This window comes from Spinacia oleracea, chromosome 1, assembly GCF_020520425.1.
Source record: "Spinacia oleracea cultivar Varoflay chromosome 1, BTI_SOV_V1, whole genome shotgun sequence".
NCBI lineage: Eukaryota > Viridiplantae > Streptophyta > Magnoliopsida > Caryophyllales > Amaranthaceae > Spinacia > Spinacia oleracea.
This window is the reverse complement of record NC_079487.1, coordinates 104,483,970-104,505,327: the sequence shown is the minus strand read 5'-3', so window position 1 is coordinate 104,505,327 and position 21,358 is coordinate 104,483,970. Positions and strand designations below refer to the sequence as shown.

Sequence of the window (21,358 nt, the reverse complement as noted above, 5' to 3'; positions counted from 1 at the left end):
AATGTCCAGTCGCGCAATTACCATCACAATCACGCAAAACCTCCTCTACCCTCTTCACCCTCACAGAGCCCTCTGTGGTCGCAAAGTTCTCTCTCCTCCCGCTCCCTAACAACCCATCATCGCAATAACTCTTTCCTTCCCTTATATCCTCTCCCCCCTCCTTGACGCAGCCGCCTTCCCAACGTTGCTCAACCATCATGCCGGAGGTGTTGACTCGGGTTTGGACTGCTTGGAAGGTTTAATATTCCGACTTTATTTATTTATAATAATTTTCAAAATTAAAATTTCAAAATTTAATTAATTTTACAACTTAACTCGGTTTTATTTTAGGTAGAAAATTATTTACTAATTTCTAATAATAATAAAATTGTTTGAAAGTTAAAAAGTAAAGGATAAAAGAAAAGAGAAAACATTTACGCTGAACAAAAACAAAAATAAAAAATGAAAGAGTGAAATGGAATCACACACTCCCTTTGCAATTTAGAAGGTGGACCATTGTGCCGTAGTGTCATGGTGAATCACACTTCTTTTGCCGTAGTGTCATGTTCTTTTGCCTATGCACATATGTTCTTTTGGTGCACCATGCTCTATGTGCACCACGGTCCATAGTCCACGGATCGCCCTCCCTTCGTTTGAGAATAGTCAACACATTAACTTTTTCTATGTTTTTTAAAATAATATTAAAAAAAAGTATTATGCGAAATGATTTTAAATACGGAGTAATTATTAATATTTGTGTACATATATTAGCAGTCAAACTAGTACATTAACATATTTGTAAAAATTGACGATGTCCGTTATACTTCCTCAGCCTTTTTACTTGAACCATATTTGTGAAAGTTACATAATTCATCCGTTCCGGAAAATATCGCATCATTTTTTTACACTAAATACACTACATTTTTTGCCATTTTTTGTGGTTCATACATAAGAAAATTGTAGTCATGATCTGAACTGGAACCCGACACCCGATCGAAAGATGACCCAATAACCGAACAGATCCGACTGAACCATGATCTAAACTCGATTCGTTACCTAACAAATCGACAATTACCTTAACCCAATTTTTACTACATAGTTAGTGACTCGACCTTTTACGTTTGAATATTTAGAGATGACCAAATCAGTAATTGACTCAATCTTAACCCGTGTTCGAGAGTGAACCCGAGCTGAATTTTAACTGACTCGAAAATTATCCGATCCGAACTTGACCACATACCCGATATTAACTGTTAAAACCCGACTATATAAGACCCAAACCCGAAATTGAACTCGACCCGAGCACGGATCGACCCGAACCCGTCTTGTACCCGGAATGAGAAAAAACCGACATGACCTGACCGAAAACCAACCCAACCTGCTCCCAATGTTAAAGTGACCTGACACGACCCGACATGTTCATGACCCAACCCGAACCCTAGGACTTGTTTTGACAGCTCTACCATGGAGGCATGGATAGATCGAAGAAATGAGGCACGGCTAACTCAGCTAACTGATTTCTCATTTGAACCAAAAAATAAAGACGAGTATGTGGAGGCGCAGGGCTTTTTCTCTCCTTCGACCACCGCAAACAAGACCCTTCTCCACCACCACCACTACCACCGCCACAGGTGAAACTCCATCTCTGTACTCTTTCCTGCAACCCTCCCTTTTCTCCTTAAAGCCCCAACAAACAGCATCACCACCGTCTCCACCTCCCACATCTTCTAAAATCATTACCCCAGAACACAAAACCACCCTAGAAATCACCCTCCAACAATCTCTTTCCACCGCCGACACTGATGAAGCTTGGAAATCATTCAAGTCTCTCACAAACACTTCCTCTTACCCCAGTAAGTCTCTCACCAATTCCCTCATTACCCACTTATCTTCTCTCTCGGATGTTCATAATCTCAAAAGGGCTTTCACTGCTGTTGTTTTCTTGGTTGAGAAGAATCCCAATTTGTTAGATTTTGATTCTGTGAGTAGGGTTTTGAGTTCCATGGCTGCTGCTAATTATGCTGCTCCTGCTTTTTCCTTAGTTAAATGTATGTTTAAGAATAGATTTTTTGTCCCTTTTGATATGTGTGGTCCTGTGCTTGTTGAGATTAGTAAGAAGAATGGGAGTTTTGTTGGGTATTTGGGTGTTTTTCATGAGAATTGTAGGGTTGCTATTGATGAGAAGTTGGATTTTATGAAACCTAATTTGGATGCTTGTAATGCTGCTTTGGAGGGGTGTTGTTCCGATCTTGAATCGGTGGAGGAAGCGGAAAGGGTTATTGAGTTGATGTCGGTTTTGGGGGTTAGGCCCAATGAATTGAGTTTCGGGTTGCTTGGGTATTTGTATGCGTTGAAGGGCCTAGAAGGGAAAATAGTCGAGTTGGGGAGTTTGATGGGTGGATTTGGATTTACGGATAAAATGGTGTTCTTGAGTTATCTGATTCGGGGTTATGTTAAAGCAGGCAGTATGGAATCGGTCTCTAAGACGGTCTTGTGTAGTTTGAAAGCAGGAGAAGGAGATGGTTCAAAATTCAGTGAAGAAACTTACTGTGAGATTGTGAAAGGGTTTCTAAAGCATGGGAGTATTAAGGATTTAGCAGCATTGGTTGCTGAAGCTCAAATGTCAGAGCCTGAAAATGTCGTTGGGGAACAATCTACAGGGTTTGGAATTGTTAATGCTTGTACTGTACTTGGGATGTTGGATAAGGCACATAGTATATTGGATGAGATGAAAGCTAAAGGAGCTGTTGTTGGACTTGGGGTGTATTTGTCAATCTTGAAAGCCTACTGTAAAGAGTATAGGACAGCTGAAGCTGCGCAAATGGTAGCGGAGATCAATTGTTCTGGCTTGCACTTGGATGTTAGTTGTTATGACTCTTTAATAGAAGCGTCAATGTCAAGCCAGGATTTCCAGTCTGCATTTTCTTTGTTTAGGGACATGAGGGATGCAAGAATATCGGAGCTGAAAGGAAGTTATCTTACCATAATGACTGGTTTGACAGAAAATAACCGGCCTGAATTAATGGCAGCATTCTTGGATGAGGTTGTTGAGGATCCTCGGATAGAAGTGGGGACACATGACTGGAATTCTATTATTCATGCTTTCTGTAAGGCTGGTCGGCTAGAAGATGCTAGTAGAACATTTAGGAGAATGGCCTTTCTTCATTTTGGACCTAATGAGCAGACATATTTGTCATTGATTAATGGTTACGTTGTTGCAGGGAAATACTTTAATGTTTTGATGCTTTGGAATGAGGTTAAAAGGCGAGTCTCGACTGATGACTATGGAGGCTTTAAGTTAAATCACAAATTGATTGACGCTTTCCTCTATGCACTGGTAAAGGGAGGATTTTTTGATGCTGTGATGCAAGTAGTTGACAAATCTCGAGAATGGAAGATATTCATTGATAAGTGGAGATATAAACAAGCATTCATGGAGACCCACAAGAAACTTAAAGTATCTAAGCTGAGAAGGAAGAATTTCAAGAAGATGGAGGCCCTAATTGCTTTTAAGAATTGGGCTGGTTTGAGTGTATGAAGCTTTTAGCCGTTCAATGCCTGCTTTCAGGCAAAGAATTGAGCTCCATTGAATTGGATGATGGTGGCTCTTTGTCGCTCGCTCTTGTCAATGCATAAGATAGAATGAAGGGAAGACCTCTCTTTATCCCCCAGAATTATGAGTTTTATCTGCTGCTCTTCAGAAATTTCATGGGCTTACAGCTTTATCCAGGTACTTTTGTAATCCCTTCACTTATATAAGTCTTTGCTATGGTAATTGACAGGCTAAATCGTACTCATATCAGAGATAAACCTAACGTTCACCAACTAATATAGTAAGGGAAATAGGGATCGTATCCACGAGGGAACAACGTTCTTTCTACTATTAAAACAAGGTCTAGACTATTGGTAACAATAAAAAGGGTTGATTTATATTATAACTACGACGATAATTAAACAAGGCGATAACAATATTAAGGGAATCTAGGGCAACAGATCACCGCAAATGTAGACTAGGGATTGACGATAGACAATAATAAACAATTAATAACTATAACTAAGAAAACATGCATCTCTCGGATTCGTTAGGTAACTACAACTAGCAGGCTTTCGCAATTTACTAGAAACAATTTCTATCTAATAGCCACATATCATGAACATCAGATTTATACCTCTCGGCGCATAATCTAAGATTCATCAAATTCAATCAAAATAGTCCGGCAGAACAGAATTGTCAAACAAACAAAATAAGCTATAGAAATTATAATTAAAAGTCAATAATTTAAGTCTTATACAATCCCCAATCATACATTTATAGATCCCCTAAACCATAGAAATTAAACTACTCACTCATATTAATAATAAACAAAGCAATTAAGAATATTGGAAACATAATTGAGATTAAGAACATGAAATAGGATTAGATTGATACCCAATTGAAGGACAAAAGTTGAAACTTGAATTGAATCGCGAAAGTAATCGACAAAAGTTCAGAGTAATAAGGTACCAAAAACTACGGAACTTTTTAATACTAGAAACTAGAGTACGGAATTAAAGTTTTTTCACTAAGAAAAACTAAGTTTAATATATATAGCTTCCCCATAAAGTTTCTAGAGAAAAACGAGCAAAACTGAGGATTATGATCGAAAAATGGTGCTACCGGCCGGTTTTCGGCCCAGCGAAGCACTCCAAAGACAGCAGTGGCGAAAACCGGTGCCCCAGGTCTGCCGGTTTCGCACGTAAAATTAAATCCTCCTTATTCTCAAAACCTGCCAGTTTGCGAAAACCGGTGCCCTAGGTTTTGAGAACATTTTTCCGTATTTGCCATGAGCCTTGAATCTTGAGGCCCAAGCCTAACTCCTTTGGGTCTAATTTGCCATTTGGGGCCCTTGAAATTGGCTAGATCATCCAGTACATGCTCGAGATCCGTGTAATCATCCAGGAGTAATAGAAAACGGGTCTCCAAAGACCAATTATAACCAAAAAGCGGTCATACAACTAAAGATACTACACAACCCATATTAGCACTAAAATAGGCTCCGAAGAGCTCAAATGAAATGAAAAGTGCATATGGGACGGGGGCAAAAAACTATATAAAATATGAATGTATCAAACTCCCCCAAGCTAAACCTTTATTTGTCCCTAAGCAAAAAGCATTAACGAGACATAGACAATTAAATCACCCCAAGATCAATGTAAAAGATACAAAGATCAAATCAAGGTGGCCATATATCATGATTGAATTCTCTAGTCTTCACGGTCACACATCAACCAGTACAAAGTTCACACAAGACTCACAAGGCATAAGCATAAAATCAAGATTGGGTCTCACCAAGTGAATCACTCCTCTCGTTATGTGGCGGGCTAAACGAACCAAATATGGCCCGTCCACTCACCTTCCATTATGAACATGCATACTATAAAATGAGTAGTAGCCACTCCCAACTCACAACACTAGTGTGTTTGAAGGTTCTCCTAAACACTCAACCTACGTTGGAGTCGACTCGAAATGCACATATACTCTTTGGTCCTTGATAAACGACTATTTTTAACCTATTTTTGTACACACATTACACGATGATCAAAAAGGACTTTTAATGAGCTTGTAATGTTGGCCGGGTATAAACAAGGGGTAAGGAAGATTTTGGATATGTGAGAGAATAGTCTAACTTGGGGAGTAAATATAACCGATGAAACCAATGAAACCCATCTTCAAAAGACTATAAACTCATCAATAGCCAAAATATGACCATAAGGGAAGAAGTAACCAACAATATGAAATATGAACCATCTTCTACCATTTTTCCTTGTGTTTCTAAACTACAAAAATGAATGACATATTTTTTTGATTTTTTTTTTTGAAAAATAACGACGAAATGAAACAACTAAATATTACTAACAAAAATACCAGTAACCACAAACTTTAGGTGCCTCTTATTAATTACACCTCTTCCGAATTCACTTCCCATAAAACACAGATGCACAACCTTGAATATCATAGGCCTAGAAAACCAACCATCCCAACAAAGAGAACCAATACTAACATATGATAGCTCCCCCAAGTTTGACTTGGGATAAGTAAGCAACGGGGCTAATAAGAGTTATTTTGTGGAGTTAAACAAAAGAACAGTCAAGGCTAAGCATGGGAAAGAAAAAAGCAGGAACAAATGTATCTATGATCGTTTTGAGGCTTCCTAAAGAATGACCTTTCATCATCCGCAAAGTACAAGTGTGTTAAGCATACCAATAGTCGAAAACCAAAGACTCAGATCAATGTAACACCAGGAATTAAGCACTAAGAAGAATTAAGGCTCAAAATCTCACAGCTAGCCACGATCCAACAATATGACAAGTAGGACAAAGTTGACCTTCAACAAGAGTCAATGCAACCATAATTCATATAAAAGACAACCAATCCATGATGCTCACCTGTCTTATCACCTTGAATCATCAAAAGAAAATAAAAATTTTGAACCAAAGGGGCATAGGGAAATAGGGAATTGTCTCAATTTCATCGATCAACACATATTTTTGGGTTTTTTTTTACAAAGCAATAAATCTAATCTAGAAAGCAAATAACACACCAAAGCAAAAACTAGAGATAGACATGGAAGAAGAGAAATCATACCAATATGTACAAGGAGTGAACACCTCCACAAGCTAAATCGAACAATGTCCTCATTGGCTCAAAGGGGTATGGAATCGTCACCAATATCACCATCATAATCATCATCATCATCATCATCACCACCACCACCATATCGACCACCACTTGGCCCTGCTCCGCTACCTCCGGCACCAAAAATCCCTTGCCCACCTAGATGGGTAGTGGGCATATAAGAGCCATGGGTGAACTGCATAACCACCCGACGAGTACTGGAACCAAGAGGGGTGCTTACTAGACTCACCAACAATGCCCTGCCATATATGGGGAACATGGCTCTCTGTTATCAAATCGACTCTCAAATCGATCGAATCGGCTCTCGAATTTATCGAAATGAGAGGTGAGAGACTCTTGGTTGAGTCTAGCTGCCGAAATTTAGCATAAATAACCTCCGGGTCTAGAGGACCCGACTCACCAGGTTGGCCTACAGCTCGTGCTGCATCCCGGAAATAAGCTTGCTCTTGTTTAGGTTGTTGAACATTCCTAGGAGCTTGCTCAGCGGGGATGTCATATAGATAGCTAGCTTGATCAGGAAGGAAAGCCGTGAGAGCAGTATTAGTGTAATTCATTTTTCGTACCTTTTGTGTTTTTATTTCAAATTTTATAGCCTTAGGCTTTATTTGGTTTGGAGGAATTGGAAGGAAAAGAAAAGAAAGGAAAGGAAAAATAATGTTTCTTATATTTGGTTCAAAAAATTATGTGGGAAGTGGAAGGAAATAAAGGGAATTGGAAAGAAAGCTCCCTGTATAAAAGTTTTACTTTCCTTTCCTCCCAAAATTGGAGGAATGTGGAAGGAAAGAAAAAATTAAGTCTATCAAAAAAAATATTAAATTTTAAACTCGCTTTTTTTCTTTCCTTCCGTTCCCTTTCTTTACTAATGTTGTACCAAACATGGAATTCCTATCATTTTCATTCGTCGTACCAAACATGGGAAAATATATTTTATTTCCTTTCCTTTCTCTTCCCTTCCTTTCTCTTCTCTTCCCTTCCTTTACTAATATTGAACCAAATAGGGCCTTAGAGAGGTGAGGAGAGTGAAATTTTACCACTTGGTCGTCTAGTAATGTGCAGATTTTAATAACAAGTCCGTCAAGTGGAGCAATTTGGAAAACAAGCGGAATTTTTCTTCGGCAGCGAAAACCCTGGTTCTTGAAAACCTGGCGGTTACGAGCATATTGTGCCTTAGACAAATTTTGGAGCTGAAAAAAAAGTGAAGGTCGTAGGAGGAAAAGTGTAGCGAAAAATCAATTGGTTTCCCAAAACCGGCCGGTTTCGATTGCAAAGTTAAAATCAGCACTTTGAATTTTCTTGGAGTGGAAAAGGGTGAAAGTAACCGAAAACCGGTGAGCCAGGTTTGCGAAAACCGGCCGGTTTTCCGGTGATGTGGGATTCCCTCAAGGATCAGTGTAGCGAAAATCGGCAGGCAAGGTTTCCGAAAACCTGCTGTTTTCGAGCGTAACAGGAATTAAATGAAATTCCGATAACTTGCAGGTTTCCAAAAACCGGTCGGTTTTCGGGGAAAGGGTCGTTTTTGTCGAGGCTTAAGCAATTCCACGGGCCTTCTTCTTTCATACTCTCTCACCTTCTTCCCCAAATTCCCCCAAACTCCATTAACACTCTAAACCCTAAATCTTCAAATCTTCATGCCACTTTCAATCCTCCACCAAATCATAAGTTCTTCATATCAAACTCATCCCCATCTCTTCCTCTTTTATCTCTTGGTATCAAATTTTTATATTTCGCTCAGATTTTTGAAAAAGGGAAACCACTCAAAAAAGCTTGAAACCATTATCCATGGCACCAACAAAGAGAGCAAGAGAAGAGGCTAGTACGAGCAAGGTACCCTCACCACGTCCAGTGCAGATTGAGTAAGATACCACCTACCCGGATGTGGTATTTGAGTCATATGACCAACATCGTCGTTTCAAAAATCTCAAAGTTAAACCAACTCACCCAACTCGTTGGTTGCCTTAGTTTAAAAAAGCGCGCCCAAGGCGCGCCTAGGCGCAAGGCTCACCTAGGCTCAGCCTTCGGCGCCTTGAGCTCTCCAGGCTCACTGATGTCAACCAGGCGCGCGCCTTCGTGTGCCTTTGTGCGCCTTAGGTAAGGCGTAAGGCGCAACGCCTTGTGCGCCTTCAGTCTTCAGGTGCATTGGGATGCCGTGGATATTTTATTTACATTTTATTTTCTTTTTTAATGATATAAAACACGCCATGTGACCTATAAACTGTCATATCTCTACAACCATAGTTTTTTGGGTAGTGGAAGTAGTATAAAATGATTTCATTTTCATATTTCCAGCTTGTAATTGCCATGGAAGGTTCTATTTCTGGCACTCCATCGACCCGATCACGCAATGCTTATGAACCGGCAAGAAAATATGGCACTCCAATAGAAATATGTTGTTTTGAGTGTAAATTGTGTTAATTTTTTTCTATACCGAAGTTTAAGGTTTATTAGAAAATTATGTGCGCCTTGTATCCAAAAGGCGCGCGCCTGAGCCTTACGCCTTGCGCCTAGGCTCCATGACCCTTCTGCGCCTTAGTGCGCCTTGAGCCTTTTTAAACTAAGTTGGTTGCATAAGGAGACTCTAAATAAGTTAGGCATTGATAAGGAAATGAAAAAACTCTTTCAACATGCTGGTTTGGGTAGAATGTATGATATCTGCGGTAGGAAAACTAATGCACGTCTTACCTTTGAATGCCTAAGTAGTTTCACTGTGGAGAAAGGTCGTGCTGGTGAAATTACACATGTGACATTTCGCTTGCTTAATCAGAATTTCAACATGACTTTGAGGGATTTTACACGGGTGTTTGGTATGAACATAAACCATCCTAGAGAACCCCCTGCACCATACAATGTTTTGCAATTGTGGAATACTTTGACGGGGGAGGTAAAGGGGGATGTGCAACATTTGCATGCCACTTCTTTCCAACACCCCCTACTTAGGGTAGGGCAACGGTTCTTAAGAATGACTATCTTTGGGAGGTTTGAGCTAAACAATGTTCGTACTTCCGAATTGATGATTTTATGAAGTTGGGTATATCGGGGAGCAAATTCTTATAAGATCAATGTGGCCCACCACATGACCCTACATTTTCAAACTGTCGGAAATCAATCTCTGGCCGCCCCATCTTGCTAGGGGGCATGATCACCCATCTAGCTATAAGTGCTGCTAATTTTGTTCCACGAGCCACTAGGCATGTTGAAGGTCGCAATGCTTTGACATTTCTCTATATGGAAAGGCAATAGTGGATCAAGCCCGTCCACAATAATTTAGTACCCGGTGAGATACAATGGATGGTTAATGGGAAGCCTATGATATTCCCCGGATATACAAAGAGAAGACCAAGCGATGGCACGACAGTCACATCCTTCAAAGAGAGTTCGCAGTGGGTGACAAGATTTATTGTTTAATTCTAGACTTAAGTTGTTTCCTGGAAAATTAAAAGATGTTGTGAAAGCAGTATTACGCATTATGAAAAGAGGCCTCCCATTAACCATCCATTGAATCTCACCAGATACTAAATTATTGTGGACGGGCTTGATCCACCATTGCCTTTCCATATATAGAAGTGTCAAAGCATTGCGACCTTCAACATGCCCAGTGGCCGGTGGAGCAAAATTAGCAACACTCATAGCTAGATGGGTGATCATGTCCCCTAGCAAGATGGGGTGGCCAGATGATTGATTTCCGACAGCTTGGAAATGTAGGGTCATGTGGTGGGCCACATTAATCTTATAAGAATTTGCTCCCCGATATACCCAACTTCCCAAAATCATCAATTCGAAACCTCCCAAAGATAGCCATTCCTAAGAACCGTTGCTCTATCCTAAGTAGGGGGTGTGGGAAAGAAGTGGCATGCAAATGTTGCACATCCCCCTTTACCTCCCCCGTCAAAGTATTCCATAATTGCAAAACATTGTATGGTGCAGGGGGTTCCCTAGGATGGTTTATGTTCATACCAAACACCCGTGTAAAATCCCTCAAAGTTATGTGGAAATTCTGATTAAGCAAGCGAAATGTCACATGTGTAATTTCACCAGCACGACCTTTCTCCACATTGAAACTACTTAGGCATTCAAGAGTAAGACGTGCATTAGTTTTCCTACCGCAGATATCATACATTCTACCCAAACCAGCATGTTGAAAGAGTGTTTTCATTTCCTTATCAATGCCTAACTTATTTAAAGTCTCCTTATACAACCAACGAGTTGGGTGAATTGGTTTACCTTTGAGATTTTTGAAACGACGATGTTGGTCATAGGACTCAAATACCACATCCAGGTAGGTGGTATCTTGCTCAATCTGCACTGGAGGTGGTGAGGGTACCCTGCTCGTACTAGCCTCTTCTCTTGCTCTCTTTGTTGGTGCCATGGATGATGGTTTCAAGCTTTTTTTTGAGTGAATTCCCTTTTCCAAAAGTCTGAGCAAAACATAAAAATTTGATACCAAGAGATGAAAGATGAGGAGATGGGGATGATTTTGATATGAAGAACTTATGATTTGGTGGAGGATTGAAACTTTGAAAGTGGCTTGAAGATTTAGGGTTTAGAGTGTTAATGGAGTTTGGGGAAGAAGGTGAGAGAGTATGAAAGAAGAAGACCCGTGGAATTGCTTAAGCCTCGACAAAAACGACCCTTTCCCCGAAAACCGACCGCTTTTCAGAAACCTGTTGGTTTTCGGAATTTCATTTAATTCCTGTTACGCTCGAAAACAGCAGGTTTTCGGAAACTTGGCCTGTCGGTTTTCGTTACGCTGATCCTTGAGGGAATCCCACATCACCGAAAACCGTCCGGTTTTCGCAAACCTGGCTCACCGGTTTTCGGTGATTTTCACCCTTTTTCCACTCCAAGAAAATTCAAAGTGCTGATTTTAACTTTGCAATCGAAATCCGCCGGTTTTGGGAAACCAGTTGGTTTTCGCTACACTTTTCCTCCTACGACCTTCACTTTTTTTCAGCTCCAAAATTTGTCGAAGGCATGAATTTAACATTATGCTCGTAACCAGCAGGTTTTCTTCAAGAATCGGCCAGTTTTCGCTGCCGAAGAAAAATTACGCTTGTTTCCAAAATGCTCCACTTGACGGATTTGTTATTAAAATCTGCACATTATTAGACGACCAAGTGGTAAAATTTCACTCTCCTCACCTCTCTAAGGCTATAAAAATTGAAATAAACACAAAAAAGGTACGAAAAAATAAATTACACTAATACTGCTCTCACGGCAAAAGCATTAACAATACCCAGTCCGGTTTTCGGCCCAGCGAAGCACTCCAAAGACAGCAGTGGCGAAAACCGGTTCCCCCCACAAACCTGCCGGTTTCGCACGTAAAATTAAATCCTCTTTATTCTCAAACCCCCAGGTTTTGAGAACATTTTGCCGTATTTGCCATGAGCCTTGAATCTTGAGGCCCAAGCCTAACTCCTTTGGGTCTAATTTGCCGTTTGTGGCCCCTTGAAATTGGTTAGATCATCCCGTACATGCTCGAGATCCGTGTAGTCATCTAGGAGTAATAGAAAACGGGTCTCCAAAGACCAATTATCACCAAAAAGCGGTCCTACAAATAAAGATACTACACTAACACATATTAGCACCAAAATAGGCTCAGAAGAGCTCAAATGAAATGAAAAGTAGACGGGGGTAAAAACTATATAAAATATGAATGTATCAGTAATCTCTTCATGTTTACTCTCTTTAGTTTCAAATAGTCTTTGGATATATGTGCGTCATTTTTGTTCCATGGGTTTGTGTAACTTGTTCAACACCCCTCTTGTTTTGCCTTCTAAATATTGCAGTTTGATGTGGATTGCACTTTTTTATATTTGTATTTGCACGATGCTAATGGTCTTTCAACTTCTATAAGCGTTTTCAGTTAATGTATGTTTAAGGGTAAGAACAAACGGAAAAGTACTAGGAGATCCTCCTCAGCCCTTATATTTTGATGTGATATTGGGAGACCAATCATGCAGAAAGTTACGTTTCTCTTTCCTTTGGCATTCTTGTTTTCCTAGTTTCATAAATCTTTGCTGATGTACGGTAAATTTTTTAAGTTCGTGAATAGCGTTTGATGTTGTGCTGATCAAACACAGTTGATTTCATAGGAAATTGTAGAGTATACCCAACAGTAGCGCACATCAACATCCTGGCTTTCCTTCTTTTTCGTTTTTGGTTGCTGGATGATTGGTGCAGGCTTTGCTTCCTTTTTTGTTTCTGATTGTTGGATGATTGCTGCAACAAGATCATTTCCTTAAATTTTTAATTTTTTCTTTTTGTCAGATGAGTATATTGGAAAGTAATCTTGAAACCATCCTTGTCAATTCACGCTTACACTTGTTTGGCTTAGTGGAAATGGAGAGAACGGGAGGGGAACAAGTTCCGTTGTTTGGTTAAAGGGTTGGGGGGAGAAAAGGGAGGGAGAGGGAGAGACTTATTTTTTCTCCCTCTTTGATAAACATCATCCCTCTACAATTGGAGAGATTTGAAAGGAAAAAGAAGCTCACCTTCCTCTCCTTTTCGTTCCCCTTCCTCCTCTTCCCTTCCCCTTCCTTTCCCTTCTATCTTGCTATCCAAACACACTGTTAGTGTTGGTATCATTTGTCAATCATGAGTATAGAATGGTAACTTATAGATGAGCATGTGAATGAGGCTTTTAATGCAACTTTCCTACATTCGGTGAGTAGTTGAACTAAGAGGGGGTTCAAAGTTAAAATTTAGCTTTTTTTCGCCAAATGTGTCAACCTTGGATATCTGAGTAATGATGTTGGTGTGGGAATGAGAACATAAATCCATAAACTTGTAGTTGCCTCAATTCCCAAATGTGCGTGAATATAAGAGGGCTGAGTTTTAAGGAATCCAAAGTTTGGCTGTTGATGAGCTTGAGAAGTGAAAATGACATGGTGTTTTACGTGCCAGAATTTTTTCGTTTTACGGGAATTTATGCAAGGTCGTAATGCAAGCTCATTCAATGCATTCGTGTGCACCCCGTATGCTTGTGTAAGCATTTGCTCTTTGATTTCGTCAAAATAGTTCCATCAATTATCATCCAACAATGATTTTCCTGCATTTGCTCTTTTGATTTGTTGTACATCATTTTTTTAAAAATATAATTTCAGAGAAAATGATACTGATGATACATATTTTGCACCAGAAGTGGCCAAGTGCTGCTTAGTTCTTACATTTCTTGCTCTAGTACTATTTTTGATATACTGCTAAATCGCCTAGTGCATATGGTGTAGCTCGACAACATTTTAAGATTGCTTTAAGAAATTGAAAGTATGATTTGCACTTACTGTAGAATATCCTCTGTATTGTTTCTCCAAGTTGAGAGTTTTCAGGAATATTTTCGGTATTCCTATCAATCGATGTTAACCTGATCTTGTTGCGGTGTTGTCAGGAACCTTGTGAACTTCCAATTGTTGCTGATGGGCCATGTCATAAGTTGCATGGAGACCAAATATTAAGTAGTAGATCAACATTACAACTGTACAGATCCCAAATCTTATGAAAGCTTCAGTTCTTAATGAACCCATTAGGAACAAATTTATGGCAATAGACAAGGATGGAATCCACGGAACAAACGGGACACCCCAGACCTTTGGTGTACGTTCCTGAGGCAATTTGATAGCTATTCCCATGGTTGCCAAAAACCAACAAGGACCAGTTATAGCATAACCTAACCAGCCATGGGGATTTGAACTCCAATAAGCTGAGCTTCCCATAGAAGCAGCAATGATGATCAGCAATAATATAACAAGTGTCCTGAGATTTCTGCGACTAGTGACTCCTTTCACATAATACCTTCTCACTAGAAGTGCAATTGCCATCATCATGAAGATAAACAACGTGCTGATAGATAACAAGTCTGCTAACATGTCTAAGCTTGAGAAGAAAGCAAAACTGGCGCTTAAGATAGTAGTTAATAATGTGGCGTTTATGGGTGTGCCTGTTTTCGGGTGTACAAGAGCAAACAATGGTGGAATCATATGAGCTCGTGCTATGTGAGTCGTGTATCGAGCTTGTCCAAGTGATCCTACCAGTAGCACTGTTGTCATTCCCTTAAGTGCACCAAGAGCAACCAGAGGCTTTGCCCACTTTAATCCGACACTCTCGAATGCAAGAGAGTATGCTGCATCTGGATTGATATTTGTATATGGTTGCATCATACTCAGTGAAAGAGCCATCAGGCAGTATATCACTATGATACAAGACATTGATCCAAGTAAGCCTATTGGTATATCTGTTGCTGGGTTTTTTGTTTCTTCAGCCAGGTTGGCTATTGTGTCAAATCCACCATAAGCAAAGTATATAACTGCTGCAGCTTGAAATATCCCCTTAACCCCATAGGGAAGAAATGGAGTCATATTCGAAGATTTTCCATGCAAAAATCCTGCGATAATGACAAAGATTATCACGGCAGTGTTTATCGCTGATGCAATCCAGTTAATGATGGAAGTTTTCCGGGTGCTTATGATGGCGATAGTGGAAGAGATTATTAGAACTGCAACAGCAATTGGATCCAAAAGGTTGAACCCTTGAGAAAGATTTGAACGTATCCTTAAAGAATCGGGGTGACGGTTTAACAGAGTTGTGAAATAAGAGGTCCAACCTCTAGCAACTGCTGCACTCCCAACAATACCTTCTAACAGAATGTTACCTGCTGCTATGAATGCTACAAAGTCACCCAATTCTATTCTCAGGTAAGCAAATGAACCACCTGCTACTGGAATCTCTACTGCAAATTCAGTGTAGCAGAAAACAGAAAGCATTGCTGAGAAACCAGAAACCACATAAGACAGAACAATTGCTGGTCCAGCTCCATCATGAGCTTCTTTTCCAGTAAGAACAAATATTCCTGCACCAATCACTGAACCGAACCCGAACCAGGTAAGGTCCCACCAATTCAGGCAACGCTTCATGTCGTTTTTGCTTTGCTGTCGAATGTCTCCCAGCTCGTTTGCATCGTCTGATCGACTCACAAGACGGTCTCTGAATCGGTGGCATGTCTGTGAGACTGCCGACTTGTAGGAACTCCAGTTTTTGAAGGACTCTCCTGGGAAAAAATCACTCTTGCTCAACTTCCAGTAGTTTGGTGGGTTTACAGTGTTTGGTTCTCTAGGAGTAGCCATTGTTTTCTTAGTTTGGAGTTTTGTTTTTGCAGTATGGCAATGAGTCTTGTATCTTGAATTGTAGTATCAGTATGCAGTTTTTGACTTTCAAGTCTTTGGACTTCAAAGTTGTGAATGATATTCATCAGTAATTTAGCTACTGTACAAATATCTACTACAGTACAATATAAGTATAGTTGTATTATCTTGATTCTTGATGTGCTAATCAAGAATTTTGTATGTTAGCACATCAGCTCTTGTCAGTTAAGACCTGTGTACTGATTTTATGCCACGGTTTGGTCCTTTTATTGATGCCATGTGCGGATGTGCCCATCTACAATTTTGAACTTATTTCTTTCACTTCAAATTTTTTTTTTTTTTTTTAAATTTTTTTTTTAATTTCCCCGTAAATTGCTTAAACCAAACCAATTTCCATTTTGTCAATTTAAATACTATTTTCTGAAACATAGTACGTGTAGGATTGGTTTTTTGTTAATTTTTTTTTAAAACCGCAATCGTCATAGGGTTTTACTTTTCAATCCTCCATCCTCTATCCTCTAATGGTCTCTTACTCAAACCGTTAGCAGTTTATTTCTTAAACATTATTAAACATGGTCTCTTACTCAAACCGTTAGCAATTTATTTATTAAACAGTACGAAAAAACGGTCTCTTACTCTATTTTATGTGTTACGTATTCTCAGTGACAGCACTAACAAGGGTTTAGTGGGTTCAATCGAACCGTTACTAGCTCCGGAAAAAAATTGACAAGTTAAAAACAATAAAGAAAATAGTTAAATAAAAGCAAACGTGAAATATATCACAAAACCACTAGGCGCTTTATGAAGTGTCAGGGTTCGAATCTCGATTGGACTATTTCTCTACCCTTTTTTTCTTTTTTCTTGGTGGTTTTAATTTGTAATTACCTTTTGCATATTCTTTCAATTGAATTAATGTTAATTATTTGAACAATAGAATGTTAGATTGTAGTTTAGAGTTATAATTTATTTGTTCCTTTATTGAAACTTATGATTTTGAATAGGTTGATACTCCGTATGAGATGAAAGCTTTAAACTAAAACACCCTTTTATCGATTTTAACTGCAATTTCTTTTAATGTTATTATAATAGTACACGTGCACCAACGATTATTAGTTGTAATTTGAATTTTGGGTAACGATGTTTGATTTTATTATATGTGTCTGAAAATTCGATCCAAACCCTAAGTCAAGTAATCTTGGCACCGCCACTACGTATTCTGAGAATCTACTTACGGAGTAATTTTCAAACCAACGTAAATGGAGAATAAGTTTTCAAACTGACACAAATATGAAGTACGGAGTACTCCCTCTGTTCCTATTTAAGTGCCCAAATTCCCATAAATAGCGTTTCCTTATAAGTGTCTAGTTTTCATTTTTGGACATACATTTTCTCACTTTTCTATACACTTTTTTCACTTTTCCACACACTTTTCTCACTTTTCAATAAATCATTATTACTTTTTCTTACACATTCTACACTTTTCCCACTTTTCAATCCCACACCCTTTTATTTGTACTTTAAACATTAAACAATTATTTACTTTTTCCTTTCAAAAAAAAAAAACACTCTCAATCATTACCTCTTACATACAATTCAGTTTCATTAAAAACTGCATAAATGATAAATGTCCAAAGTAGACACTTAAATAGGATCGCAGGTAGTATTAATTTACAAAAGGTCTTGCGCGCACAAGGTGTACAATAACTTTATCGTACACCAAAATAACTTTTACCTAGTTTTTTGTAACTTTTACTATGTTTTGGTTAACTTTTATATTATGAAACTTGTTTTGATAGATTAACATTTTAAAAGGTTAAATGATTAATTTTTATACATTATTAATGATTTTGAAGAATATTTTTTATTAAAATGAAAAAAGTTTATCAAGAAAAAATAGATAACTTTTACATATATAAGGGTAACTTTAATGTATTTTGAGTCAACTTTTACTTTGGTGTACAATATTTATTGTATACCTCTTTTAAATAAGAATTTGTGATTAATTTATAGTAGTGGAATCCGTTAGAATTTTTAGTACTACCATATCCGTATTATTTTTTCTTACAAATTTGCTACACTATCTTTTTGTCAGAAGATACTTTTACGGTTTTACCTCGCTAGGTAATCCAATTAAACCAACATAAGGTCATGTTTTTGAATGGAAGGGACCATAAAAAAACTACTTGTTGTAATAAATAAAGTATCAATCGAAGAATCAAATTACAAAACAACCAAGTGGGATTTTGTATGTGGTCGTACACGTAGGTCAAGTTCCTTTCAGAAACGGCTAAAAAGTTAGATCATAATGGAAACTTTCAAATCATATCAACCTTTTTACAGAACTTTCAGCCATTTCTCCCACTTACATATTCTGTCCCAGATACTTCAACACCAGTAAAAATTCATCTAGCATCTCACTCGGGGCAGGCCGTTTCTACCCCCCACCCCCACCCCCAAAAAACAAAAAACCATAATCTTCTTTAAATCTCCTAACAATTATTGATTTATTTCCACAACTCTGTCAAAACATCGAGTCTGAATTTCTGAAAGACTATCTGTAGAAAGTCTTACCGCGTTTCCGGCTAAAAGCTCTATTTCGATCAAGAATGGATGAAGAATGGTGGGTAGAGTTCCTAAAGGGAATGCTGAAGCCGGTGGCGGCGCTATCAGTTGTTTTGTTGGCGGTTGTGTTGTCTTACTTTCAGAAGTTGGATTTAGAAAAGGAGATGATTTACTCCATTTTTAGGGCTTTTGTTCAGCTTTCTATTATTGGGTTTGTTCTTCAGTTCATCTTTAGCCAAAGCAATATCCTCTGGATTCTTGTTGCTTATCTTTTCATGGTTAGTCATTTCTTGTTTTACTTTGATTCTTTCCTATCTATTCACTTGTTGACTTGTTGTTGTCATGATCCCCACTATTGTTTACGAACATGTCTTGTATATAACTGGTGTATTATTTGTGTGCAATAAGTCTAATCATCTTTTATAAATGTCATATGAAAACATGTAAAGTCAAATATGATTTATGGTGACTAAATCCGTCCTTTAATCAAAAGTTTTGTTGTGCAAACAATAATGTTTTTTTATTAATCCAGTCATATTAGTAGTTCTCATGACATAAATCCTTGATTTCGATATTGGTTTGTTGTTAATCATTCGAAACAATGAGTTAGTTTTAAGTTAGCCTAGTTTTTTCCCCTTAACCAAAAAAAAAATGACATAAATCCTTGATAATAATACAACATGAGCTAATTTTTGTTTTCTTTGGCAAGTAATGAGCTAAACTTTTTACTCTGCCAAAATGCTTCTGATAAGAACTCTCCTACGTGATCGTTCTCCTACGCTAGTCAATTTAACTCAGTTTAGTGAGTCATTGAGATCCTTCCTCCGCTTGATTATTAATCTATGTTACTTTGACTCTTCATTCAATTTTACCTTAATTATCAGTGTTTGATCATTATCACTTTAAAATTTTATTTTGAGATAATGATAAAAATTACGGAGTAACAATCTCAAGCCCTGTTCTTTAGAACTGAACTGAACTTAACTTAACTTAACTTAACAGAATAATAAATAATAAATAATAAATAATAAATAATTAGTAATCTCTATTTAATTACAAAATAATAATAAAAATGATAATTAATAATTTAATAATTAATAATAATTATTATTAATTAATAATACTCCGTAATAATAATAATAATAATAATAATATTATTATTATTATATTATTATTATTATTATTATTATTATTATTATTATTATTAATAAGTTGAATTGAATTGAATTGAATTACACTTAACTTAATTGAACTGCACTGAACTGAAATGAATACTCCTGAACTGAACTGAGAAATAAGTCTGAAATTGAAATTAAGCCAAAAATAACATGTCCTTAGTGGAATTAAGTACTTGCCCCACGTATCTATATCTGGCACAATTAGTTTAATGCTAAAATGTAGCGCAAGTGGTGGTACATGTGATCATCTAGTTGATTGAAGAGAAATATTTAATGAGATTGATTGCATTTTACAATTAATCAATGACTTTTGGATCTTCAAGGTATGTTGGTGGGGAATATTTTACTACTCTTAGTTTCTTCAACTGCATAATGATAGATTTGATAATAGTACAAATTGGACTTTTAACCCAAAGACAAACTAGAGCTGACATAATCACTTCATTTTAGCTAAACATCTTAGGCCCCATTTATATCAGTTATCTGTTTTTGATTTTAAAAACAGACAACAAAAATTAAAAACTAGTTTAAATGATTTTCGAATATGCAAGTCATCAATCAATGATAATATTTCCTTGTATTATCTGTAATAAGAAGTGATTAATTATTGCGAAAATGATAAAAGTCGCAACATGCGACCTTTAAGCCATGTCACAATGATGACATGGCATGCTTATGTGTCATTATTTAAATTGGAAACTAAAATATTAAATTTATAAAACCTATTATGTATGTTACAAAAAAAATGCAGGAAAATGTTAATAGTCTAATTTGTTTCCTTTTTTATATCGACTACCTTATTTACATATTTTCATAGTAAAAATATTGTATTGGTAGTAAAAGTATTCTGATAACATATAGCCTACGTGGCGCCTCTATGTACCAATTAAACTCCGACACGTAAGATTGAGACAACTAAATGTTGTCGCAACTTGCGACCTTTATCATCACCCTAATTATTGATATGCATGTGTATGTTATTGATAAACAGGTAAGTGTGGCAGGATACACAGCAGGGCAGCGAGCAAAGCACGTGCCAAATGGGATGTATGTAGCAGGTGGTTCAATACTAGTTGGAACAGCCATAACAATGATAACACTAGTAATCCTAAACGTGTTCCCATTTACACCAAGATATATCATCCCTGTTGCTGGAATGATGGTTGGAAACTCAATGACTACAACTGGTGTTACAATGAAGAGACTTAGAGACGATATTAAGGTACAGATCAACTTGGTAGAGACTGCATTAGCTCTCGGGGCAACACCGCGACAAGCGACAGTTGAACAGGTGAAGAGAGCATTGGTGATTGCTCTTTCCCCTGTTTTGGATAATGCTAAAACAGTTGGATTAATCTCACTTCCTGGAGCTATGACTGGTATGATTATGGGTGGCGCGTCGCCTTTGGAAGCTATTCAACTGCAAATTGTGGTTATGAATATGTTATTGGGAGCTTCTACTGTGAGTTGTATCATATCAACTTACCTTTCTTGGCCTAATTTCTTTACTAAGACTTATCAGTTGGAATCTCAGGTTTTTTCTTCTGATTAATTCATTTCCTGGTTTCAGGATGTAATTTCAGTACTACTTATATCATAACCAAATGCAATGCATGCCTCACTTTGTTGGGAATCTTCTCATCACATTTTTTTTTATCAACCTTAATCAAGAACATACAACAACAACAACAACTAAGAAGTGTCACGGCTACAATGACGTCATAATTATAGGCCCTATGCAATTTCTCAAAATGAGGCCTTATTCAATTAAAATAAAAAAGGATTTGCTAAGAATCGAACGCATGATCTTGTGTATTACTGATATGATAACA

The 21,358-nt window shown here is 37.7% G+C and overlaps 3 protein-coding genes across 3 annotated transcripts; 2 read left to right on the top strand and 1 right to left on the bottom strand.

Annotated features, from left to right (window-relative positions):
• The first annotated feature begins 1,480 nt into the window (after positions 1 to 1,480).
• Positions 1,481 to 15,918, top strand: LOC110786700 (pentatricopeptide repeat-containing protein At1g69290). The gene is made up of 2 exons (XM_021991270.2): positions 1,481 to 3,709; positions 14,037 to 15,918. The coding sequence occupies exon 1, from the start codon at positions 1,529 to 1,531 to the stop codon at positions 3,515 to 3,517; it is 1,989 nt and encodes a 662-aa protein (XP_021846962.2). The 5' UTR covers positions 1,481 to 1,528; the 3' UTR covers positions 3,518 to 3,709; positions 14,037 to 15,918.
• LOC110786701 (cationic amino acid transporter 5-like) lies at positions 13,681 to 15,768 on the bottom strand. The gene has a single exon (XM_021991271.2). The coding sequence runs from the start codon at positions 15,766 to 15,768 to the stop codon at positions 14,008 to 14,010; it is 1,761 nt and encodes a 586-aa protein (XP_021846963.2). The 3' UTR covers positions 13,681 to 14,007.
• A 2,120-nt stretch (positions 15,919 to 18,038) lies between the features above and the next one.
• On the top strand, positions 18,039 to 21,170 carry LOC110786697 (protein ALUMINUM SENSITIVE 3). Its single transcript, XM_021991265.2, has 2 exons — positions 18,039 to 18,626; positions 20,518 to 21,170. Exons 1-2 carry the CDS (start codon positions 18,393 to 18,395, stop codon positions 21,076 to 21,078), a joined length of 795 nt encoding a protein of 264 aa, XP_021846957.1. The 5' UTR covers positions 18,039 to 18,392; the 3' UTR covers positions 21,079 to 21,170.
• Positions 21,171 to 21,358: the final 188 nt, after the last annotated feature.